Source organism: Pangasianodon hypophthalmus, chromosome 6 (genome assembly GCF_027358585.1).
Source record: "Pangasianodon hypophthalmus isolate fPanHyp1 chromosome 6, fPanHyp1.pri, whole genome shotgun sequence".
Lineage (NCBI taxonomy): Eukaryota > Metazoa > Chordata > Actinopteri > Siluriformes > Pangasiidae > Pangasianodon > Pangasianodon hypophthalmus.
The window spans coordinates 20875706-20902049 of NC_069715.1; the positions used below are offsets into that span (position 1 = coordinate 20875706).

General features: G+C 38.0%; 1 protein-coding gene across 2 annotated transcripts in view; it reads left to right on the forward strand.

Moving 5' to 3' along the window:
- Nucleotides 1-26344, forward strand: part of sphkap (SPHK1 interactor, AKAP domain containing) — a 105778-nt gene that overhangs the window by 40005 nt on the left and 39429 nt on the right. Inside the window, exons 2-3 of one of the 2 annotated variants that reach the window (XM_053235010.1) lie at nt 1239-1342; nt 25549-25645. In XM_053235010.1, the coding sequence (XP_053090985.1) occupies nt 1299-1342; nt 25549-25645 (141 nt within the window). In that variant the 5' untranslated portion in view covers nt 1239-1298. Of the gene's footprint in view, nt 1-1238; nt 1343-19867; nt 20136-25548; nt 25646-26344 lie in introns of those variants that run through there. The other variant, XM_026913988.3, reaches the window with a different exon arrangement.

Below are 26344 nucleotides of genomic sequence, written 5' to 3' on the forward strand. Positions count from 1 at the left end.
CTCTTGACTGGTTGGAGGGAAAGTAATTTTTCAGTTTATTGCCAGCATGCTGCCTCTGCTGAGTCACCGGTTTCTCCCATAAAATAGCCTGTATCAGCTGCTCTCAACTTTTATCTGACAACATTTGATCGGTGAAACTCATAAATAAAACTGGTGCTTGAGATGTGAGTGTGATAGGCAATGGAAAGCCAGATAAACAAACTATATCTGTAGTGAGAAAAATGATGTCAGAAATGTAGTCAGAAGAGTAAGGGGATTGAAGATCAAATTAACCTAGTTCAATTTCAAATATTTATTTGATATTTACTATATTGTGCAACCAGCTAGCTACTACTAGCTAGTTAGGTTGATATTTGTGACAGGCTCATAAATTAGCTTAGCTTGCAAGATGTAAACCTCCATGCTGGACAATTATGTTGCACAACAAAACAAGAACAAAACAAGAACTTCTTGGTCCTACTTTTACCTTGTTATCTTTACAAGGTTAATTCATAGGGAGCCTCATTTTTCGCACACTATGGTATGCCTTTGCTTTTTTTTTTTTTTGCTGTGTCTGTGTGTGTGTGTGTGTGTGTGTGTTTGTGTTTGTGTTCCATTCCATTCATTCCATTTCAGGTCTCATTACCACCGCTCATTCTATTGTTCAATGTTAGGTCAATTAAACACCACTTACACACACACACACACACACACAAATCTATGTTGTGTTAATTACACTATTAATAAAGCAGCTTTGTCCCAGATTTTTTTTCATTTCAAAAAAGCACCAAGACTTCTTTTATTCCTCTCTCTTTCCTCTTTTTTCTTTCTTTTGTTCTTCCCCCTCTTCCCCTCTCATTCTCCTTATCTTTCATCTTTTCCTCCCTCTCCTCTTCTCCATTTCTGCCACTCTATCCTTTCTCCTTTTCTTCATATTCCCCTCTTCTGTCTATTTATGTAGTAGTCTCTTCTTTCACTACTCTCCTTATGTTCCTTTTTTTGTCTATAATCTCCTCTAATCTTTTTTTCCCCTCCTTTTTCCTCTACACATATCCTTTGTCATTTCTCCTTAGGTTAGATGAGGTGAGGCTAGGAATACAGGGTCCACTGAGAAAAGCTTACATCCGACTGTAACAATCTCTGACTTAACACACATGTTCCAGGGCCACTGTCTACGTCTGACCAATTAAGTTTATTTAATTTGGTTGTGCTGTACTGCAAATGACCGATCACACAAATAATAATTATTTCTCCCACAGGAAGGACAGCGGGGACCCAAGACAGCCCAGACTTGGCTAGAGAAGAGTGAGTGCTTAAACATGTTCACCAATCTGTTCACCATTCTGCACAACTTTACTGAGAGGTAAACAAACAAAATGAAATATCCAAATAAAATATTTACAGTAGGTGTTGTAAAACACCAGAACAGATAGATAGAATAATAGAATAGTCTATCAGAAAATAGTAAAGGAAAGTAAAATATATAGAACACTGTCATTTCAATTGGGGGATTGTGATGAAGTAAAAGAAAAAAGATACAGAGATAAACGTTAAAATTTGTTTCAGGAATGGTAGTTGGAGAAGGATGAAAGGTGATTAGTGAGGCATGTGACAAGCTAAATGTGACATGCAGGGGCTGATGGGTAGTGTAGTTCTGCGCTACCATGACAATTGGTTAGACTCATTTATTCTTAGTGTGCACTGACATTCCACTGAATGGAGCTGCTACACCCTACAGATCATTACATTAAAGCTGTAATAGTTGATGACGTTATTCCAACAGCATTGTGAGGCCACTAACACTCACCTTTGCTCTGTGACCCACACCATAAAATGAACAGGTGTCTATGCATGTAATGTTCCCAAACAAACCAGCCAGAATGCAAAATGCAAATGTTTTCAGGCAACATCCAGTTTAGGTGAGAATTTTATTATGTAAGTATAAGTGTACATGTAAAGTATGAAAATAAATACACAGAAAAGATCACTGGTGTAGGCAGGCAATGGGAAACAAAAGTTCACAGTGTATTTTGGACATTTTATATTTACTAATTTGTCCATTTTCAATTTTTACATTTTCAAAAGAAATTGTTTTTAATTAAAGTCTTTAATTAAAGATTTAATTAAAATATTTCAGCCAATATATAGTGACAAATTAAAGTAAAAATCACGATAAGGTGACTTATTATGTTGTTGGGCCAACATGAGCCACCAAAACAGCTTCAATGCACCTTGGCATCGATTCTACCAATCTCTGGAGCTGTACTGGAAGGATGAACACAATTCTTACAAACATACTTCCCTCAATTGGTGTCGATGATGCTGGTGGTGGAGAGTGCTATTTAACTCGTTGGTCTAAAATTTCCCATAGGTATTTAAATGCATTGAAATCTGATGACTGTGAAGGCCATAGCATATGACATATCATTTTCCTACTCATCAAGCCATTCAGTGAGCCATTGTATATTGTCATCCTGGTAGAGATCATCCTATCAGGAGAGAAATGTTTCCTCATAGGATAAAGGTGATCAGTCAGAATTATTTAAAATATTTATTTGCAGTGACTCTTCCATTTAAGGCAGCAGTGTCCAATCTTACACTATATGGCCAAAAGACTGGAAACCTGACCATAAATCTCATACAGTATGTGCTTTTTGAACATTCTAGTCCAGATTTAGTCCCCCTTTGCTGTTATAATAACCTCCAGTCTTCTGGGAAGGCTTTCCACAAGATTTTGCAGTTTAGCTGTAGATATTTGCTCATTCAGCCACAAGAGCATTAGAGAGGTCAGGCACTGAGGTTGGGCGAGGAGGCCTGGGGTGCAGTCGGTTCATCACAAAGGTGTTCAGTGGGATTGAGGTCAGGGCTCTGTGCAGGTCAATCGAGTTCTTCCATATTTATCCTTGGGAAACCATGTCTTCATGGAGCTTGCTTTGTGTACAGGGGCATTGTCATGCTGGAACATGTTTGGGCCTCTTAGTTCCAGTGAAAGGAAGTTGTAATGCTACAGAATCACATATGGGTGCGATGGTTAGGTGTCCACAAACCATTGGCCATATAACATATCTGCAAAGGAGCATTGTGGATGCAGGTTTTCAATCCGTCTAAGCAAGAGACACACCTGATAGTAAACGGGTGGAATTAGGTGTGGCTCGTGCTTAGTTGAAATGAAAACTTGCTCCCACACCAGTCCTTTGTGGATAAGATGGAAAAGTAAATTGTGCACATGTATTGCTATATTGTTATTTATATATATTTTGTGGCTTCTGCACTCTGTATCTAAGAACTCTATATTTATAAATAAATAAAAAGTAAGTGACAAGTCTGTGGTAATTACTGATTAATTCACTTTTAATGGTGTGTTCAAATCTAAAATAAGTACTAAAATATCAGTATGAACAGTAGATTGACGACAGGCAGTTGAGCCTGGTACAGATACACAGATGACTCTTATGCCTGAGTGATTCATCATCTTTTTCCTCGTGTCTCCCATAAGGAGGTTGTTAATGAATTAATTAAATTAACAATAAAGCTCTTTGACTGTAAATATTTGTACTTTTGCATATTATACATCCAGTATAATACATCCAAATTCAGTAATCTCTATTTCGGACTGCCATTTGATCAGCTTTGATCTTCTTACATCAGTGAACTGGAAGAAAAAGGAGTAATAATAATAATAATAGTAGGAGATTTTTTTATATAGTGCTTTGTATGTTTACCTCTTTCCCTCTCTCACTGTCACCAACGCGTGACAGTCTGGTGTGAAATTTGAACAGATTCCGTTCAAACTTTGTTTTATAGATAATTTCAGTAAGAGGTGCGAAGTATTAGTTTTTTGTAAACTTCAGGCTGTTAAAAGATTTCAGATTGAAGTGTTCAGAATACATTGCAATGTTACTCTCTGTACCCGATTCACACTCCCTGCCTGGTTTATGTATGCATGCATACATCTTATTTTATATTACATGCCTGCTAGATCTGTACTGCACATTACAATCATATTTCATAATGCACTCTATACAGTTGCACCGTATACAGTTTATGTATGCATACGTATCATGTCTCTGCTCATCTCTGACCCTCGAAACAATGATCCCACAGAAGAATCTGGAATTGGCGCTAAGCGGCTTGTACAATTTGTCATATAAATCAGTGGAAGATACAGACAGCTTTCACTTAAGACAATTTTTTTTACTGTTCATCACAAACGGCTAGACAAGGACAGTCATGGGAAAAAGAAAATATACCCTCTTTCCATTCTATGTTTTTAGTTGTCAGGGTCTAAATAACAGTTGTGTGCCCCTTATCAACTTCTATAAACAAACAAATAACCTTAGGTGTCAACAAAAAAACAGATTTCAATATGTAGTCATTTTTTCCCAAAAAGTTAATCAACTTTCCGAAACCAGGTATGAAAAAATAAGTACACCCTTCCTACTTCTACAATCATTAAGAGAGTAATTAGCAGCCAGGTGTTACTAACGAAATGCACAAGATTAGTTAATCATCAAGAAATGTGACACAGCAGTGTGTCTATATCATGTCAAGAAAAAAGCCATAGCCTCAGGGCCATAACCTCTGAGAAGTAATTGTAGCTGCTCATCAATCTGGGAAGGGTTATAAGGCCATCTCCAAACAATTTGAAATTCACCATTCTACAGTGAGAAGGATTGTTTACAAATGGAGAGACAAATGGAGTTGCCAATCTTCCCAGGAGTGGGCGTCCCAGCAAATTCAGTCCAAGATTAGACTATTAATGCTCAAATATATAAACAAAACCCAGAGCTACAGTCCTTTATAAGAACATTAAATTTTGTTCATGACAGCACAATCACATAAATATAGAACAAGAATGGCTTTCATGGAAGAGTGGCTAGGAAAAAGCCCCTTCTCTCCATATAGAATATGGACTTGCAAAATTGCATCTGAACAAACCACAAAAGATCTGGAACAATATCCTTTGGAGTGATGAGAGCAAGGTGGAGATGTTTGGTCATCATGCACAGCATCATGTTTGGTGAAAACCAAACACAGCATATTACCACAAACACCTCATACCAACTGTCAAGCATGGTAGTGGAGAGGTGATGATGTGGACTTTTTTTTTGCAGCCACAGGACCTGGGAAATTTGCAGTCATTGAGACAATGATGAACTCCACTTTATACCAGACGAGTAGGCCAAAATTTTTCCAAAACAATGTGAGAGACTGATAAACTCCTACAGAATTGGTTTACTTCAAGTTATTGCTGCTAAAGGTGGTTCTACATGTTACTGAATTATAAGGTGTACTCGTATTTTCCCACCTGGTTTCTAAATGTTGGTTTCCTTTTCAGGAAAAAAATGACAGCATATTGAAATCTGTTGTGTTTATTTGTTGACACCTGAGGGTATTTGTTTGTATATAGAAGTTGGTGAGGACCACACAATTGTTATTTAGGCCATGATAAATAAAAGCATAGACTTGAAGGAGGGTGTACTTTCTTATCCCATGACTGTAGGTAAATGGCTCGTGCTATAGGTCAGCACACAGTTTCTGCACTGGGTACCAGAGTGCAAACATGTTACACTGTGGCCAAACCAAGCACTCTTACCAAAGATATTGACAGTTTATCATTAAAACAAATCAACCTATCCACGCTTGCAGGTGAGAATGAGTCTGGTCCAGCCCTGTGTCCAGCGAGGGCTCTCAAGCATTGAAGTGACTGCCAGCTCTTTATGGGTTTTGGGGAGAACCATAAAGGGGATGAGCTGTCTGAAAACAAGTTAGCCCATTGGGTAAATAAAGTGATTGTGCAGGCATGCTTGAACACAGGTCACAAGATGCCTTCTTCCATTAAGTACCATTCCATGTGTGTTATGGCTTCTTCCTGGGTAGCACTAAGAGGAAAGTCACTTGGGGACATTTGTTAAGTGGAGACATGGAGCTCACCATCTACCTATGATAGATTTTACAGACTGATTATATAGTATGAAGACTGAGCAATTTGTAACTACAATAGAGTTTAATATCAACATTTGTGTAATTCTCTGTCTTAAAATTGTGTGTTATTGGCACTGTTTATGAATGCTAGCTGTTATTGTCTGGTGAGGTATGGCATCAGAACATGTTACTAACCAGCATGAAGACTGATACACGGCCTCCACTAGGAAGGTTATGTACGTAACCTTGGTTCTACGACATGTGTGTGGATGTGTGTGAGTGGATGACCGCCAATGACACTTGGATCACTCGGGTTGACTAGATTGGGCAGAGTGTGACATAGAAGGGACCGTTTCTAGGCTTCCTATGTGAGTTTAAGAGGTGATAAATTAAAAGTACTCGGCTAGGAATGAGTACATGGGAAAACTCCACCAGTTCGAAAGGAAACTGCCCTGGGAGTCCTCCACTCTGTGGCGCACTGCAAACAATGAGAGCAAGTATAAAATATCTTGAATATAGTCAAATATATCTAATATTTCCTATTATATTTGGTCAACAAACCAACCAACCAAACAAACAAACAAACCTATGTCTTGACCTTTTTTCTACTAGTTTCTAGCTTGAAAAAGTCTTGTTCTATTGGCAAATAATTCTGCTAATTTTAAGCATTTATTTCTGGAAAGAAGCAAAGTGATCTGTCAATAGAATAAGAAAAGTTAAAGCTTGAAATTATTAAAAATGTCTAGAAATAGCTTTAATAATCTTATATTATACTATATTTAGTAATCATGTAGTAGGAAATACTAGATCAATTTGACTATACTCAAGTTACATAATTTGATTGATTACATGCATATCCTTGCATTTGTGAAAAATTAGAAAGTGTACTCAATTAGTTTTAAGTAAATTTAATTTTATTATTGTATTTATTCGATATTTTAAAAATATCCAGTATGTCATCTTGTACAGTATTGTCTGTTTCTAAGTATGAGGTACCTGTACGTTTCTATCTACATGACTGAGTGTAACAATTGAAATGAAAATATAGAGAACCAGGGGATAGACACACACATACTCACTTCAGGAATAATAGGGAAAAAAATTCAGACACAACATATGTCCCTTACTTTCTTTCATTCCTTTATCAGTTTAAGCTTCTTGCAATCACAGGTAGTGCACCCCCTCTTTCTAATACCATTCCTTTAATCTTTTTTTTATTTATCCCTTTCCTCTTTTTCTATTTTTGCCATTCTCTATTTGGATTCCTTTCTTTGCTTTTTCCCTCACCGTTTCCTCTTCTCTTCTTCCTCTTTTTGCACTAATCCTCTCCCCCATTGTTTCTTCTCTATCTCTCTTCTTTCCACTCATTCTTTTCGATATGTGAGTGTTATTGACTGGGCTGTGTGTGTGTGTGTGTGTGTGTGTGTGTGTGTACGTGTGCGTGTGTGTCTAGACCAGAATTGATTGGGGGCTTTTATGTACATAGAGTGTGTGAATGAGAAGAACTAGAAAACACACACACACACATACACACACACACACACACACACACAGTTTCCTGACTCTATTGCAGGTGGCTGACCAAATCAGTGTCCTGTTTGATTCTTTTTTGCTCTGCTTTAATAGTGTGTGTGTATCAGAGAGAGAGAGAGAGAGAGAGAGAGAGAGAGAGACAGAAAGGGGAAGATAGATGCAGTTCACAGATTGTGTGTGTGTGTTTGTGTGGGTGTGTGTGTGTGTGCACGTACAAACAGAAGATGAGGGTCATTTCATGCGCTAATAGTCATTGTCCAAGGTTCCAAACACACACACACACACACACACACATACTTTTGCATTTTGTCCACACCTGATTATGTATTATTAGTAACTGGATGGGAATAAGTGGTGTGTTAATAAATGTGTAATGCTTGTTTTTTGTTCCTGCTCTCCACTCAGCCAGATAAGAGAGAGAGAGAGAGAGAGAGAGAGAGAGAGAGAGAATGAAGAGACAGACAGCGAGATAGATGGAGACACTGTTAGCACTGTAACTTTAGATAACTAGTGACCTCTCATGGTAACTTTAACTAACTAGAAATACCCTCCTGTGGTAACTTTAAGTTATCTTTTAGTCATTAGCGCTAAAACTAAAGGCAAGTACACAGTACACAGACAATGTTTGTGTGTCACTCTTTATCCTACTCTGTCTAATGTCATAATGAAATGCAAAATGTTGCATTCAGTGGTTGCATGGATAACAATACAGAATGCTGTATGTTTTTATATTTCCTTACTAGAGTAACAGAAGTGAAAATAGCACAATTAAAGTACTAATTTATTCACAAATATTACCAGAAGGTAAGATAAATATCTCACTGGCAGCTCTGTACATGTGCCTATATACACATGCATCAGTCAGTCATGCATTCGCTCTCTAAGAAGTGCAATAGCCTTTTTTTAAATTCATGTACTCCTATTAACTTGAACTGTTGGTACAAATCGGACAAGTATTATCTAGATGCATAAGGCAAAATATGCTCGAGATGCACTGAAAAGTTTCCTATATACCAGTGTCACTGATGCATAAACATTTCTGTGATTCCTTAATACAGTACGTAGTGTATATAATGTTGCCTTTGTAATAGTAACATTAGCTAATGCCCACAAGTAACTGCTTTGGTGCTTTGCTCCCATACTGTGTAAAAAAGAAAACACTGAGATACAGCATAGAAGGAGGACTGCTAGAGACTAATCATTTATTTAAAGAAAAAAAGAATGTGTGAGATTTATAATATTGTGCATACAATGCTTTAAAAATACTGCTTCCGAATGATGGAGACATATATGGAGGAAATTTTTCCTTATTTTATTTTTCAAAGGTGGCAACCCTACTCTCTCTTTATACCTCTCTCCATCTCTTTCACTTACTCTCTCTCTCTCTCTTTCTCTCTCTGTTGCCTGCTGTTTCCATTTTGTGTGGTAATTCATAATTAATCTGGATGTGCTAATAAATTATGAGTAAATGTTCGGTAATGAGTCATGAGTTTGTGGAGGTCGTTTTTCTGCTCAAACAATCGACACACACTCAGCACTGATGCACAACACATACACCACTGTTTCATAATTGATAAGGGCTGATTAGTTACAGCGTTCCAAATACACATGCGTCCTAACACAGTGATGGTAGTGTGTGTGTGTGTGTGTGTGTGTGTGTGTGTGTGTGTGTGTGTTTGTTTTGGTTGTGTGGGTGGGTGGGTGATCAGTTACACTAGTGAACTCTACTTTACTACCAAAACATTTGCGTGTCAGTGTGTAAAGCATATGGTGTGTTATTTCTTTTACACTGACTCTATGAGACAAATATAGCTATCTAGTAAAGACAGCTTATAGACACCAGCATTGTAAATATTTAGAAGAGGAATCCTTTATTTGTCACGTATACAGTACGTTGAAATTCTTTTCTTTGCATATCACAGCTTATTAGAAAGCTGGGGTCAGAACACAGGGTCAGCCATGATACAGTGCCCCTGGAGCATTTAGGGTTAAAGGACAGTTCCGGCATAAAAGTAGATTTGATATATTATTTGTCATGCTATGTAGTATTGTGTTGCACAGGATTGTATTACTTACTGTCCACATTTTAGCAGAATTCATGATTTTATGTCATTTTCCTGTTTTCATCCATCAAAGTAGCAAAAGCTACAATACCCAGCATGCAATACACCAATGCATATTCAACCACTGGGAATCCCTACTAATCAACCAACCCAGATCTCTGAATGAGACACGTCTCTCTGATGTCTCCCTCATTCCTGGACACAAAACACAGTGGAATTGTGATAACGTTGTGATATCCTGGAAAACCTGTGTAGCTCTACAAACCTATGTAGCTCTACATCAGTCGTGTTCTTATTTAGGAGTTGCCTATAATTGCCACATCTGGATATCTAACTTAAAATACTAATTATAGCTGCTGGCTATGGAGCATCTCAGCTTTCGGTGTAAAAACGTCCCTGTAAAACAAAACGTAATGTGCCCTCAGACAACAAAGTTGTAAGCATCAAAAGACTTGTATGCCTACATGCATTTCTCTCTAGTATAAACACTCAGAGTTTCTATGAGATATGCATACATGTAAGGTTGTTGCAGGCTAGACCACAGCTTTAGCCACTGACAGGACACCAAGCCAGAAGAAGCTTCTAGATGTAGCAAGGTCAGGTGGCTCAGTTTTCCCTGTCCTTTTCCTTCCTCCTTCCAGTTCTCCTCGCACGGCCCCTTCCGCTTTTAATCCTGCAGGCTGACTGATAGCTGGTTGTGTCATTAGCACAACATATGAAAAGAGGGATATTCAAGAGGGGCACTGCACTCTCTTGCCCCCTGTTGCCTGTAACATAGAAACAGAAGCTTGGCTGCTGCATTGAAACTTGCTCCTCTTTCCAGTGGTTATTCATGTTGTGTCTTTCATCAGGCTGGCTAAACTTTGTAACTGCTTGAGTAATCCCTGGGGATTACTTTTCTAGGTGAAAAGTAAGAGATATGTTAACAGGCAATAAACTAGCCAGTGAGCTAGTAACTGTGATGCTGCTGCCTTGCTGACCTTGCTTGCTTGCTGCTTCGTCCTGCTCTGCCAACCTTTGATTGTAACTCCTTCCTGCTCTGCTGCGTTCACTACGCACTTCTAATTGTGGTGTGATTTTGGTTTTAAGTTCTTTTTAACTTAAAAAGTGTCTTTTTTTTATTAGTTTTTCCATATTTCCTTTAAATTTTGTTACAGCAGAGCCGGTAATTTAGCCTAGAGGTATTCCTTCTCCTGGTGGCCACCATTCAATTGGGTTTACTGCATGATTTTTGTGTGCTTTGAGTGTTTCTTTAGTATGGTTTGGTTTTTGGGTTGTTGGGCAAGTGAACACCCCAAGTTCTCTATCGCCCTCGTCCTTTGGTCTATATTTTTCTTCTTTCCCTTTAGTTATCAGTGGCGATCCATGTGTGCATGTGTAGATATAACCTGGTTGTTGGTTAATGCTTAAGTCAATTTAAAAAGGAGAAAACAAACTGACTGTATATAATTCATATTTATTGATGAAATTGCAATTTGCCACAGTATATATATATAAGAATGTTTATTACAGCATACACTATTAAGCCCAATGTGTTTTGCCAGTGTAAATGTTAATAAACACTAAACACTTTTAATAATGGAAACATGTGTGTAATGTGTAATGAGCTTGTGAGACTTCCCTGGTTGAGACTCCCAGGTGGCATAGTCAGTGCTTTCTGTATTGTTTTATTTATCCCATTATAGATTTTATTGATGGTTAGTTCACACCCTCCCTGAAAGTGTTACTTTAGCCAAATAGCTCTCCCTGTCTTTTAATGGTAATCCACAATAATACACCGATAACATTTTAGCTACCGTCAATCCAATTCCTAAATAAAAGTCTTGATAGATACTTTGGTCAGATTAAAACCAAGTAGCTCAGTTGATATAGGGTAAACACATCTCTTTCTAACCAGGTTGCTCACACATCTCATTTTGCTTCCAAACACTAATGCTTTCTATCCATCTCTGAAAAATGATGTATATTTATGAGTGTGCAGCCAGCCCTTCATTTGAAAGCAGAGTTACTGGGTTTTCTGCCAAAGAAGATGCTGTAATTCTGCAATTCTGCGATTTTGTCTATATTTAGTACTAAACAGAGATCAGAGTAGCTACTTGTGTTGTTGCTAACTGCAGTTATTTGACTCAGTGTCATTTTGCCCTATGTTTGCCTCCTGTTGCTGTTCGGTCTGGTGCAGTTCTGTTTCTGTGTATTCTGGCTTGAACAAGCCAGATTGTTTGGCACTGTGAAGCAGTAACTCAAAAAAATTCCTCATCCATTGAGGAATTTCTGTCACTTGAATAATCCATTTGTGCCATTGTAAAAATTTACTTACAAAGCAAAGTAATTGCTTTGTAAGTAATTTTTTTACTTACAAAGTACTTACAAAGCTAATGTACTTAAAAATTAACTTACAAAGCAAAATAATTATATTTATGTGATTTATCTGGTATCTCGCTTCACTGGACATACCATTATCTAGTAAGCACTGCCCCCCTTCCCTCCTTCTCCCCCATTCTCCTCCCACCCAAATATCCACCATAATGGTTATAGTTTTTCAAATTTTGCATCCTCCTTCAAGATACATAATCAGGAGATGTTTTGCCCAGTATTCAAAGCCGGAAATGATGCTACAGAGACTGCTGTGTCACCACTGTAAGATGCATGTAGGCATGCTCACAACAGATGTATATATTAAATTTGGTTAATTTTTTAAAAATTTTGGCCAGAGTGTCCCTTTAAGGGTCCCTTTAACGGCCCCTTAGAGGGAAGAGTCACTACAAATCAGTACAGAGTTACTCTGACTGATCACTTTTATCCTTTGATGAAATATTCCTATCCTGATGGGTGTGGTCTCTTCCAGGGTGACCCTGCCACCATCCACAGGGTATGAGGGCTCACTGAATGGTTTGATGTGTATGAAGATCATGTGTTATAACCCTCACAGTGACCAGATCTCAATCCAGCTGAAAACCTATGGGAGATTTTTGACCGGCGTGTAAAACTTCATTCTTCACCACCATCAAAGCAACAACTGAGGCAATATCTTTTGGAAGAACCGTGTTCAGTCCTCTAGTACAGTTCCAGACAGTTGTAGAATGTATTGCAAAGTGTAATGATGCTCTGGGGCCTTATGCTAGCCCAACACCCTAATAAAACACTATATGATGGTTTTGCAAACATTTACCACATGTCTGTATTTGGTATCATGCCAATTTAATTTACATATTTAATTGTTTAAACATAGTCTTTTTCTGCTATTTTATGTAACTGTTTCTGTACAAATGGTATTATTGAGCCAAACAATGTCTTTTGCAAGTGGGGTAATTTACTCAAGTTCCCTTGATTTTTCAAACTGCTGCCTATATGCAGTTTAAGCTATAATTGTTCCCCTGTTAGCTCCAGTGCAAAACTATGGAAGCAAACTTCAGACAACAAACATGTCTTTGCTTGCTTTAAGTAGCATTAGGCTATGTCATTTGGTTGGCTAGCAATAAGAAAGGCTAACTGAATTGCAGAGAACAAACACCTGCTATTCCTTGTGCTCATGTTAATTATAGATGATAATTAAATTGTCTGAGGCCAGCAACAGGACTTCCTCCGGGCCAATATCCAATCACAGCCATCCATCCACTTGGAGGAATGCGCACACACACACACACACACACACACACACGCACGCACAAAACATCCCTTGTGGCATACTAATCATTTATCCAGGCGAATAAATATGAATAAACCGTCACTGTGATATGGGTGTACATGCTTGAGTGCATGTGACTAGAGCGTGTGTGTGTGTGTGTGTGTGCGCGCAAGTATTAGCGTGTGCCGGATTAACTGGATCCAGGATAATTCCTTAATGTAACTGGGATTAATGAGTACAGGCCATTGTCAGCACCGGGAGACAGAGAAAAAGAAAGGAGAGCAGAAGGTACTTTATTAAACACAAAAGGCATTCTGCTATTTACTAAACTTACTAATAGAGAGTAATTAAACAAATTGTTCCTAGTCGTACATAAAGCTACTTTTAATTTATACAACAAAATTGTTATTACTGTTGTTATTACTGTGGGTGTACTACTCTTTTCCCTATCTATTCTTCTTTTTGTGCCCCCTTTTTTGTGGAGAGAGGACTGTGTCCAAAATCATGCCCTACTTGTCTGCCAACAGTAAATTACAATAATACAATAATATTTTACACACTAGGGTTCATTGCTTGCAGCATTACAGCAATTATTTCAATATATTGTGGGATTTCGTAAGGATATTCATATATATACTTAATGTGTAAAGCCAAAATTCCTAAAATACTACACTATGTAGTGTATAGGGTGTGGTTTTGAACATACAGCTTGTTTCAATTCAACCTAGTCATTAGACAGAGAGGAGTGATTGCACCAAATTTGTTTATCCAGGTATTTCCACTGAACAACTCACCAGCCAACTTACTATGCTGAAGTGACCAGAATCACCATACAAGCACTAAAACAAGGAAACAAAAAACCCCTGCTGTGTCACACACTGTACGTTGTGATCTAATAATCAAAAGTAATCACTGTGTATAGAAAATCAGTACAAAACAGACTTGAATGTGAGTTTATACATAAGAGGTTGGTTGAATTTAAACACTATCTGTTTTGTACTGAAGGAGATACATGATGTTTAGAAATGTTTGTGATGTAAACAACAGTTCATGACGTGATGTGAACGACAGTTGACTCATTTAATGACTCGTTTAATTCATATTCTTTCTTATAGAGCATGTTTGATTTAGTTTACCCCTACGTGTTAATTAATACATTAACTAACAAACATGTACTAACGTGTACTTAAGGTGGTTGTTATTCACGCACGAATTCATAAGACTCATGTCATAGTTCATATTTAAGTAAGTATTAATGCAGGTATTAGTTATTGTAAAGGGTTACCTATACATGTATATATAAAACCTCCCCAAATGGGCTAGTGTGTGCTTTCTCTCAGGCACCATCCAACCTTATCTTTTTGAACTGCTGCTTGAGCTGCATAAAAGAGCAGCATAACACACTCAGGGGAAACCGCTGTCTGCCCTCTTCCGCATACATAAGCTCACAGTTGCACACAATTGACTAGTGTCACTGTGATTGACAGGGGAGAGAAGGTATGCTATCACTCCCACCCAGAGAGCCCAGCCAATTTTGCTCTCTTGCTCTTGGACTCCCAGCCATGGATGGCTGCGCAATTGACAGGATTAGAACTTGCAATCTCCGGACGCAAGGGGCAAACACACAACTATCTACAGCTATCATCAGTTGCCATAATAATTTTATCTGCTATAAGCCTCTCCCCTTTCATTCTGTGGTGTGCGTTGGGACACACTTAAGACTATGGAGCTAACTAGGAGGACTAGCTAACTAGTACCTCTTTGTACTGTAAAGAGCAGAGCCATCAGAAGCTACTGCAGTTTAAAAAATTAAAAACGTCAGTGCACCAAGCAACAATATCTATAAAACACAGCTAACACAGCTGCTCTGGCTGTTCATTGGTGTGTGATACTGTGAATTGATGTGTTAGTGTTCAGTGTAAGACGTAACTACCCCATAAATATCAAGGTCTAGTCTCTAATGTATAGTCTAAAAATCTAAAGTATAATGCAAAGTTACAGACAGAGAAAGACAGTGTGAGACACTTGTGTGAGAAAAAAGAAGAAAGAATGGTAGGGGAGAGATAGATGGATAGATAGAGAGAGAGAGAGAGCTTGTCCTGGCACAGTGGATGGACTCAGCAGTGTTCCGGAAACACAATCTGTGAACCGCATCTATCTTCCCTTCTCTCTCTCTCTCTCTCTCTCTCACACACACACACACACACACACACACACACATAGTATTATTATGTGGGTGTAATTAGTGTTAATGGCACGGTTAATCAGTATAATCAGTAAGAGTGCGCCTCTTGCATTTTTTTTCTGTTCCTGCAGATTTGTTGGTGTGTGTGTGTGTGTGTGTGTGTGTGTGTATGTGCGCGCATGCATGCTGTTGACGTGCGAGATGACAGGCATCTCACCTGCTTACACACACACACACACACACACACACACACATACACACACACAGCTCATCCCCCCTTGTTAGATGACAGATTGCTGTCTTTAATGGCATTTAGAGAACATGAAATTAGCATATTGTTTTTTGTTCATTTGCATATCATTTGCATAACCCCCAGTGGTTGGACATGACCTCTGGATTAGTCACGCCCCTTCATAGAGTGATTTAAGCAAAGCTTCCTCTCGGGGTCATGCTACACTGTGCTAAAAATATTTCATGCATCCTGATCCTCTGTTTCTTTTCTCTCTCTTCTTTCAGCTTTTTGTCTTGCTCTCTTTTCTTTTTTTTAATGTTTCTATTCTTCATCTTCTCGGTTTTTCATTTTCATAACATTGCTTCATTTAATAGTTACCTTCTGTCTTCTTTTTCTCATAACTTTTCATTTTTTACTTTGTTTATTCTCTTCTTTATTCTTTTTTAGTACTATTTCTCTTCTCTTATCTTCTCTATTTTCTTAATTTCTCTCCTTTTGTCCATTTCTCTTCCCTCTATTTCTTCACTTTTCTTCACTTCCTCAATCTCGATTCCTATTTTTTCTTCTGTTGTTTCCTTTCATTCTTTCCACTCCACACTTCTGCTCTCCCATTTCATTGGCTGAAATGGCTTTCATCGCACCACACACACACACATACACACACACACACACACACAGAGAGAGGGGGGGGGGGAGAGAGAGAGAGAGAGAGAGAGAGAGAGAAGGCTACACAAAATAATGCCTTCTCCAAATAGAGAGGCAACCAAATCACAGACATTGAGCAATATTTGCTCTTTGCAGTTTATTTCTGTCTAGCTCTACCTACTGCGAACAACACTGTACAAGCTTATAAATTCTCCGAAACACTAAACTGGTCAGTGGTATCTCAGTAGTTTAGACATTACTTGGTAGGTTGTGTTCAAATCCCAGCACCGCCAAGCTGCCACTGCTGGGCCCTTGAGCAAGACCCTTAGCCTTCAACTGCTCAGTTGTATAAACAAGATAAATGTAATCTGAGTCTCAAGTGGCTCTCTTGGCCAAGTGTGAATATGACTGACTGTCCATCAAAAGTGTTCTGGATGTCACATAATCAAAGAGAGCACTAGAGTGTTCTGTCTATTTGACAGGAGATGCACTGTGACATTAAATGAAACATCAAAATGTGCTTCAATTATTTAAATAGTCAAACTTGTTTTAAATTAAATATAGTATCCTAAAAGAACAAATGCAATAAGGCTGATTTCAAAATTTTTGTTACTAAGACCTTGGACTGGAAGTGACAGAAATAGCATGACTAAATTCATGCGAAATGATACAAGTGTGTCATCAGCATTAAATTACATATGCGTCGGCATATTTTTTATTGTTTTTTAAAATAGTTTTTAAAAAAAAAATTTTTTTTACAGTTTTATAGTTTCATAGTTTTTTTTTAATGAGGCTATAAACTTGTTATGATGAAGATTGGTTAGTTCAAATCATGTATAACTGATGCATGAATGGATGCATGAAACATGCCACAACTGTGGTTAAATGATACATTGATGGATTTTATGCTCAATAAATGGTGTTTTTATGAAGCATCTTAAGACGCAAGAGAATAAGGTAGACTGGGAGATAGACCCCTCTAGTGTTTGTAAGCAAAAAGAAATGCGAGTGCAACCTGGTTGTAAAAAGACCCGAGTAGGCTAGCAACCTGATACTACTTGGTTATAAACTTGCTCAATCAAGAATTTCATTTAGGAATCTGGATCAGCATTAGCTAAAATGGTATCCATCCATTATTATGGATTAATAATGAAAAGGATAAGAAGTAACCCTTTCAAATGGTGTAACTGTAAAAGATCTGCTTGGCATCCTGTCAGTGGCAAAATGATCAAGCCATGCCTGAACATATTTACATATCTCATAGAAACTCCAAGCATTTATACTAGAGAGAAATTGAAAGCATACATCTCTCTTGATGTTTACAACTTTGTTGTTTGTGGGAACGTTCAAGTCGTAATGTTTTACGATTACAACACTGAGAACGTTGTGGCTCTGAAAGCTGAGGTGCTGCCAAGCCAGATAAACTCATTTGTCAGCTAGCTAAACATGTTGGCTCTTTAAGTTTTTTAATAAAGTAGTTTTCCTCATGAGGACCAACCACAAGGATACACACAAACCCACACACACACAAACACACACACAATAGCTAAACATGTGCATTACAGGCAAATCCTCGATAAGGATGTGACCTAGCTATCTAGCATTAGCTAGCTAGTTTCTTGATGTCGATTTTAGATGAGCTATGTAGGTTTGTTAAAGCAATATACAGTAAATTAGGCATAAACCTAGCATGCTAAGCCTGTTAAATTCTTAGCTAGCAAGTCACCTTCACTTACATGACAGTTAGCTACTTAGCTGAGAAGTAACAGACACTGCAATGCAAAGACTGTGCTCCTCGGACAATTATCCCTCCTAATTGTCTATAACCACAGCCATCTTCTTTTGCCTTGGAAAGGTGTCTGATTCGTTAGTATGCGGTAAAAATGAATGTGATTATGAACACTTTTTTGATTCTGACACCCAACAACAAGACAGGACATTTTAGAAAACAAATTCTCTTCACGTGTCATGCATCATGTGTATCACTCAGGGGACTGTATAGAGCTTTACATAGGCCAAATACTTAGTACGCAGACATTTTTACTTTTCCCAACGATCTTTTTTACGAATATTACTTGTCACACTGTACAAGATGAACGCAATAAGAATTCTGTAGCAGACTGTGCGATAATGTGTTCTTCATGTCAGATTAAATGATGGTCTGCCATACTGGGTGCGCAGCAATTCAGCACAGGTTTGTAGCTCTGCAGCTAGAAAGCATAAAAATAGCTTCACCTTATCACAGTAGTAAATATACTCTATGAACAGAGCGCTTGCATGCTAATTAGCTACACACCTGGAGGATGTAATTAATCCTCTATTTCTTTCCATGTTGCGTCCCATTTTTGTTCTGTCATGATATATGTGATGGGATGTTATAGAGACATTCTGTCTGCTGCCACAATTCAACAAACTGCTCTTCTTTCTAGCTGTCCTGTGAGTTTTGTGTAATCCTATGCCACCCTTCTATTGGTGCATTTTAGATGAGTGTTGTAGCAGGGGTCATACTTTGAGATTTTAAGCAAAATTTTCTGACACTGCCAGAATTTTGTTGCTGTCTTTGGCACTAAATTGGCCACCAGTGAGCACGTGACATTATACGTTCTAAGACCAATGATCTCAACTCATGACCAAAGATTATCCTTTACGATATGCGATTGTGCCTGCAACATAATCCAGCATAATCCCGGCTTTAGTCTGTGTTCATATCATCTTAGAAATTGAAGTTGAGATTGATGTTGATTTTTTTTTTAATCTTGTGATGCTGCTACTGCAAAAAAAAAAAAAAAAAAAAAAAATATTGCCTTTTACTGGTGTTTTTACTGTGATTTTTTAAAATTAATCTGTTCATAATGATTTTTAGAAAACAGTTAGAAATTCAGAAAATACAGTATTGAAGATTTCTAAACCGTTATGTTTTTCTATAATGAACTGTAATATTGATTATGAATTTGGATAAGATTTTTAAAAACCCTGTTACTGAAATGTAATTTATTGATGCCGTTAATAAATATGTTACAAATCATGTTTTAAACATGTAATTTGTGGAGGAACGTAAAGCCTAAACCAATGAAAACATGTCCCAAATGACCAAGCATGTCATTAAAACATGGTTTGCATCAGTCTCGACAAAAGCAGAAGCCATCCATCCTCTGTAGTGCTTATCCTAAACAGGGTCACAGGGGAGCCTGGAGCCTATCCCAGGGGACTCGGGGCACAAGGCAGGGGACATGCTGGACGGGGTGCCAACCCATCACAGGGCACAAACACACACACACACTCATACATTACAGACAATTTGGAAATGGCACTCAGCCTACAATGCATGTCTTTGCCCAGGGGGAGGAAACTGGAGTACCCAGAGGAAACCCTTGAAGCATGGGAAGAACACACAGGGCAGAGGCAGGATTTCAGCCTCAGTGCGAACCACTAAGCCACAGGGCCCCTATGTGTATATATATATATATATATGTGTGTGTATTTTCCCTCTTCCTATTTAAATATTTAATACTTTGCGGATTTCAGAAATGCATCATGTGTTGGGTATTCTGTTTTATTAACTGCTTAAAATTCCAAAAGTGTCCCATTATATTTGAATTCAGGCCCCCCCCCCCAGGTAAATAAATAAATAAATGTGCGCGCGTGAGTGACGCACGGCGTGTCGGCGCGAGCTCTGGAATTCCTCCTCCGTTCAGTCGGAGATTGGCGCTCGTGCTGCGGGGAGCGGGACCTTACACGGACACACACAAGAGAGAGAGAAATAGAGGGAGAGAGAGAGAAACAGAGAGAAAGAGAGAGAGAGAGAGAGAGAGAGGGATATAAAGAGAAACACGGAGAGACAATCTGGGATTTAATTGTGTGGAATTACTGAGGCTCTTTGAGGGTCCTGTACTTGTTTATAACGGGCGGCGGGATGGCGGGAGCGCAGCGGCTTCTGTCCACACTGGGGTAAGAGCTCGCGCGCGCGCGCGCGTGTTTGCGCGCGTGCTCGTGTGTGTATGCTTCTTCTGAATCGAAGCTGTCGTATACAAAATGAACCTGCACGATGCACCTGAATTAACTGAACACATGAAACGCTTTTATCTGTTATTACCTTACCTGTGCTATTGTCCTCTGTGTGGTTTGTTAACAGTGTGTTCTTATTATCTTATTTTCAGAAAACTCTAGGTAGCATACTTCAACAGTGAATCAGAAAATACTCCAAATGGCATCAAACTGTAGGCTATACACTGGTCCTGCGCGCGCACGTGTCAGCTTCTTAAACACGTGTTATGTCAGTTAAATCTGCAGATAGACTGAGTGTAAAATAGGTGTGAATGTAGGTCAGTACACAGGTTTGATATGAGAACGCACTCCATGGTTCTGAGTATGAAGTGGGAGTGTGTCCATGTTTACTAATCATTACTAATCTGGCTGAACAGCAGCTATAATAAATCTGTCCTCTAATATAAAACAGGATAAACCCTGCTGTGCATCCGAGGAACACACTGCTCTTTTAGGCTTCTTTAACCTCAGCGAGTTTCATGGCTCTGCTATGGCGAGCCAAAGGGGTCAAATGCCTCCATACATGGGGGAAATTAGAAAAATGTCTTCCAAAATTTTTCATACTTAGTTTATATACACAGTACTGTGCAAAAGTCTTAGGCACATGCAAAGAAATGCTGTAGAGCAAAGATGCCTTCAAAAATAATGAAACTAAATACTTTTACATTAACAATGCATATACATCCTGTAAAGAGCGGTAAACAGTAATAATTGAAACAAAGTCAATATTTGGTGTGACGATCCTTCGCTTTAAAAAAAAAAAATAGTAGTCTCAGGTACAATTTGTGCAGTTTTATAAGGAAATGAGCTGTAAGTGTTACTGAGCATCTTGCAGAAGCAGCCACAGTTCTTCTGGAGACTTTGTCACACTCGGGTTTTATTTTTGCAGCAAAACCCAGCAGCCTTCATTATGTTTTTTGTCTGAAAAGTGTCTCTTATGTAATATGTTGCTTTCTTTACTGACATACAAACATTTTTCTCTAACATTTAATTTTGTGCTGGAAAACTAATGTTTGGAAATCTAAAATGTTTTTGTACTGAATCAATAATGTAGAAGTCATAAAATAAAAATCTATAACAAAGTTTGTACTAAAAAAAAATAGGGTGCCTAAGACTTTTGCACAGTACTGTGTAAATATATATATATATATTTTCCAGATAGCCTTTAAGAGTGCCTTTGACAAAAGAAGAACGTATTGAAATCATTCTCATGGCTGGATTGGATTGGAAAGTTGTCGCAAGGTTGCAATGGGTGTGTTTACAACAAAATGGCAATAAAGTTACATTTTGCTAAAAAGTGTTAATTTCTGCTAAATATGCAGACTTTTGGGACACCCTGTATTATGAGGGTGGTGTAGTGGTGCAGCTGGTAGCGATGCCGCTTCACAGCTCCAGGTTCCTTGGTTTGATCCTGAGCTTGGGTGACTGTCTACGTGCAGCTTTACATGTTCTCCTGGTGTCTGCATGGGTTCCTCTGGGTTTTCTGGTTTCCTTGCACTGTCCAAATACAAGCAAGAAGGCAGCTTAGCTATGCTAAATTGGCCATAAGTCTGAATAGCTGTATGAATGAGTGTGTGTATGATGACCTGCGATGGACTGGAGTCCTATTTAGGCTATATTCCTACCTGCGTATTGAATGTGAATGTTATGAGTGAAATGTGTATTTAACAGTGAGCAATTTACAAATACGACATTTTGTTCAAAGTGTTTAATATGATATTTAAGACATATAACACGAGCAAGGCTGCGGTTACACTGAATATCGGCATGGCTGTGATTCGACTGTAGTTAATCACAGCTGTGCAGGTATTCAGTATAACTGCACGATTGCGAGTGCGATATTGCTTTTATACAACAATTCTATGAACAAGAAATCAATATCAAGAAATTGACATTTCTGACAGAATATGGTCAAATGTTCTGTTTATTTGTGCTCCGCTAGTGGAAATAGATCCCGAAGAAGCCACACTCACTTTATAGCATGTCAGCTAGCTGGCTAGCTACTGTCGCTCATATTGATTTGTATGTTCTTCTTAAAGGTGTTTCCTGGGAAAATCAGTGTCCGTTCTTCCTTTTCATAATCATCTGACGAACTTTCATATTTTAAGCCAAAAGTTACATTCCTGAAAACTATAGTTTGCTATGTCCACTGTTGACGTCTCTAACACTACTTTAGTAACCGTTCCGAACTAGGAAGTGGAATTTTACACGGCGAACACAGACGAGCGGAATGACACACACAGTAAAATGTCACAGTGCGGTTATAGGAAATACGAGCGCTGTGGGAATGCCGCTCAACCAATCAAATTAAATGTTGTATAATAGTTCATAATTATATTGCAGTGCAATGCAACATTGATTGTTGTCAAGGATTCTTATTATATCATTGGTGTTCTGTTGGTGTTCATTGTGCAAAACAAAATGTAACTCTGTCAGATTTCCCTATACTTGTCACTACATGTGTTGCCAGATTTGCCTGCTGCCTATTTTCCGTTACATTAGGGCTGAAAAAACATCTATATATATATATATATATATATATATATATATATATATATATATATATATATATAGTATGTAATATATATATAGTATGTAGTATATATAACTCCTCATGTTCCGCTTTCATACCTTTCCATTTGTTCTCATTCTAGAAAACTTTACAGATATACATACAGAGAATTTAAAAAATATTGGTGTGAAATAAATGGTTTTAACATTACAAACTCTGCGGAACTGTTTGAACATTGTCTCTATGAATGCAATTTTTTTTGTTGACATTATGACCCTTATGGCTTTCCAGAGCCAAGGCTTGGGCAAGCTGTAAGGGCGAGGGGACCATTAGGTATCCACTATGCTTTATAATGAACTCCTATTTTACAAACCCTAGCAGGATTATAATAATAAAATGCATGAAAAAAGGGATCAAGCTAATTAAAGGTGCACTTGCTGTGATAATGACTCTGGCAACCTCTGTGGCTGTTTGCTAAAACAAAAATCAGATCAATAATTTTATTTGGTCAGCTTTGATACAGCAAGTCAGAGCAAGTGTGTTTCCTAACGTGACACATTTGGTGTGTGGTGCGATGTGAAGGCTGGGTAAAATAGACAGGTGATGGTCCATGAGTTTGTGTGTTCATGTGTATAGGAATCATGTGCTGTCCTTTTGTATTGATTCAAAAGCCCTTGGAAGCCATTCTCATGTTCGGGGCTCCTCCTGAACATCATTTCTGATGACACTTTTCCATTGACACAGTCAGTGCTGCTTCAGAACCAGCTGAGAACCAATGAACGGTGTAAAAATAATAACACTCATATTTTGCATGTTGTCCTCCTGGCTTTGCATTTAAATTCGAATCCTTCAGCTATACATAGCACCAGAGACATCCTTATACACGAAAATGACACACAAGACAACACAAACGCTATGGCTTTTATCTCTTTATTCTGAGTGTGTAATGGGGCCCACATTTCTGCACAAACCTTTCAATGCAAACTTTGCATTGAACTCCTTTTATTAAAATGAATGTTTGTTTAGAATTTGTGTATATTTACACACAACTTTGACCATGCATTTTCACAGCACCCAGGTGAAAAATGATTCTTGTGTATGTGAGCTGCGTATGTGCATTTGATGAATCCCAATTTTAATGTGTCTGAGAATTCCGAATTTTATGTGTAAGAAACATTTTAGAACTTTTACTCAATGTTGATAAATGTGGCCCAGCATAATTACCACAATATAAATTATGCACCATTTTGGACATTGGATTGGACTCCTGACTCACAGCTGTGGCATTCTCACACTTTTCAAAACACTTCTGCTTCAAGTAAACCTCTTGTATGTACCAGTTATTATAGCAACTCTGGCCTAACTGGTTCAAGGTTCAAGGTTGTTTATTTGTCACGTACATATTACATACATGTGATGTAATGTAGTGAAATGTATTTCCTCAGTGCCTCATCCCACAGTGCAACAGTGATTTTACATAATAAAAACAGAATATAATAAAATCTAGTAGACTATATGTTAAGAAAGATTAGCAGCCTTTAGAGGACTGAAATGTAGAATATGAATATGCATAAATTGAATATGTTTAAACAGTATACAGAGCTGTAGTATGCAAAAAATTTTCTCATAGTGTAAGTGTTTGTGTGTAGAAATATACAGAGCTGTACAGTGTAAGAGTTTTTATGCAGTGTGCAAAAAAATTTTTCTCCCATCCAACTCTAGCTATCTGTATGCAAGACGTCTGGTTCTTTTAGGTTGTTTCCATCTCAGAAGCTGGGCTCTGGGCTGCATAAACAACACTAACTGCATAAACAACACTATGTGCGCGGTTCTCACAGACATGACTCCAGACTTTAATTAATGATCCAAAGACGACTGGTGTGTTTGCTGGAACACTTTTGGCCCGGGTGTGTGGAGTGTGCTCATGGGACCTCCATCCACCCGAACAGGCAAGTGAATCCAACCAACTATCAAATCCACAGTGCAGCTCGACCACCTGCCACCACAGAGCTCACCTTGGCAAGAAGCATTTCCATGCTTGTGAGTCATGGGCCTCTGTAAGGTCACAAAAACAGAGCTCATCAGTTAGTGCTTCCTTCCAGACATGTTCACCTGAATTTATTACTGACTACAACGAAGATTCATGTTGTTGGAATCCATTTCATCTGGATGTTCAAACAGCTCAGTTTCTCTCCCTGTCTGCCTGCAGAACCATCTCTTCAATAAGCATGAACGAAAACCAATAATGCAAATATAAAACACTTTTACGTACCATGTATTTACTGATGCATTCATGTATTTTTATTGACTCCTGTCCAATTACCTTGGCATGTTGGTAATTTTAGACTCAGGTTGATCTGCACTGCACTCTTATAAATTAATATTTTTATTATTAAATAGAGTGATAACTATTACTGCCCATAGTCCAGCTTCTGAGAAGAAAACAACCTAAAAGAACCAGAGGTGTTGCATACAGTTATTTAGAGTTGGATGAGAGACTAAAAATGAGGCATATATATAAAAAAAATAAGGCAAAATAAGATGCTAATAATGTAATCATTAAAGATTTAATTATTTAATTTAATCAATTTGATTTAATCAATATACAGATATTTCATTGTGTTGCTCTTCTTGCAGGCACAGTATTTTTATTGATTTTATTTTTAATGTTGTTTACAGTGCAGATGTTTTTCCCCTCTCTCCTTTCAACTTTGATCTAAATCACTTGTTCTCAGAGAGATCGAGATATTAACTCTCTCTCTCTCTCTCTCTCTCTCTCTCTCTGTCTCTTTTTTCTTTCTGCAGGAATTTCCAGTCTTCTGCTCTATTTGAGGACTTTGTAGAAACTGAAGGAATTAAAACGGAAAGTAGCCTTGGATCCTCTGTCTCAGCGTGCAAGAAGGTACACTTGTGTGTGAGTGTGTATGTGTGTGTGTGCGTGTATATGTGTGATTGATACCCACATTGAGCTTCAGTGATCCACACTAATTGGATTTGGCCACACTAGTGTGGTCAAACCGTGCGAGCACACACACACACACACACACACACACAAACGTTTGTACTCCTATTTTTGTGGGTATATCCATTAACTTATTCATTACTATAGATAAATAATATGCCATGCCTTCGTCTAACTCTACCACCAACCTCAGTAACCACATATTTTGACCATTTTATGTTCAAATAAAAGCTGTAGTTTTGTTGCAAGAAAAAAAACCTTATTCCTTATGAGGACCAAGTAAATATACCAACAAGATCAAAACTCTTAGATGTTTCTTTAATTATTGGGAAATTTGGTACTCTTAAAGAGATAAAAAAAATTCACACACACACACACATTAGGTTCAATGATACAGTAGGTCTATTTCTGTTGGCTTGCTGCTGATGTAAAAATCTAAGTGTTTAGAATAATGACATTTTCAGTATGTGCTCAACTGACAGTTTGTGATGATACCATGGTTCTTCTCTTCTAAGAAGACTTTAAAACTTTTTACAATTGCAAGTGTAAGATATACAAATATATATACAGCATCAAATAGTTCTCAACACTTTCTTTGAGGAAATACAATGTAATCTGTGTCTGTAGCATAACATTTGA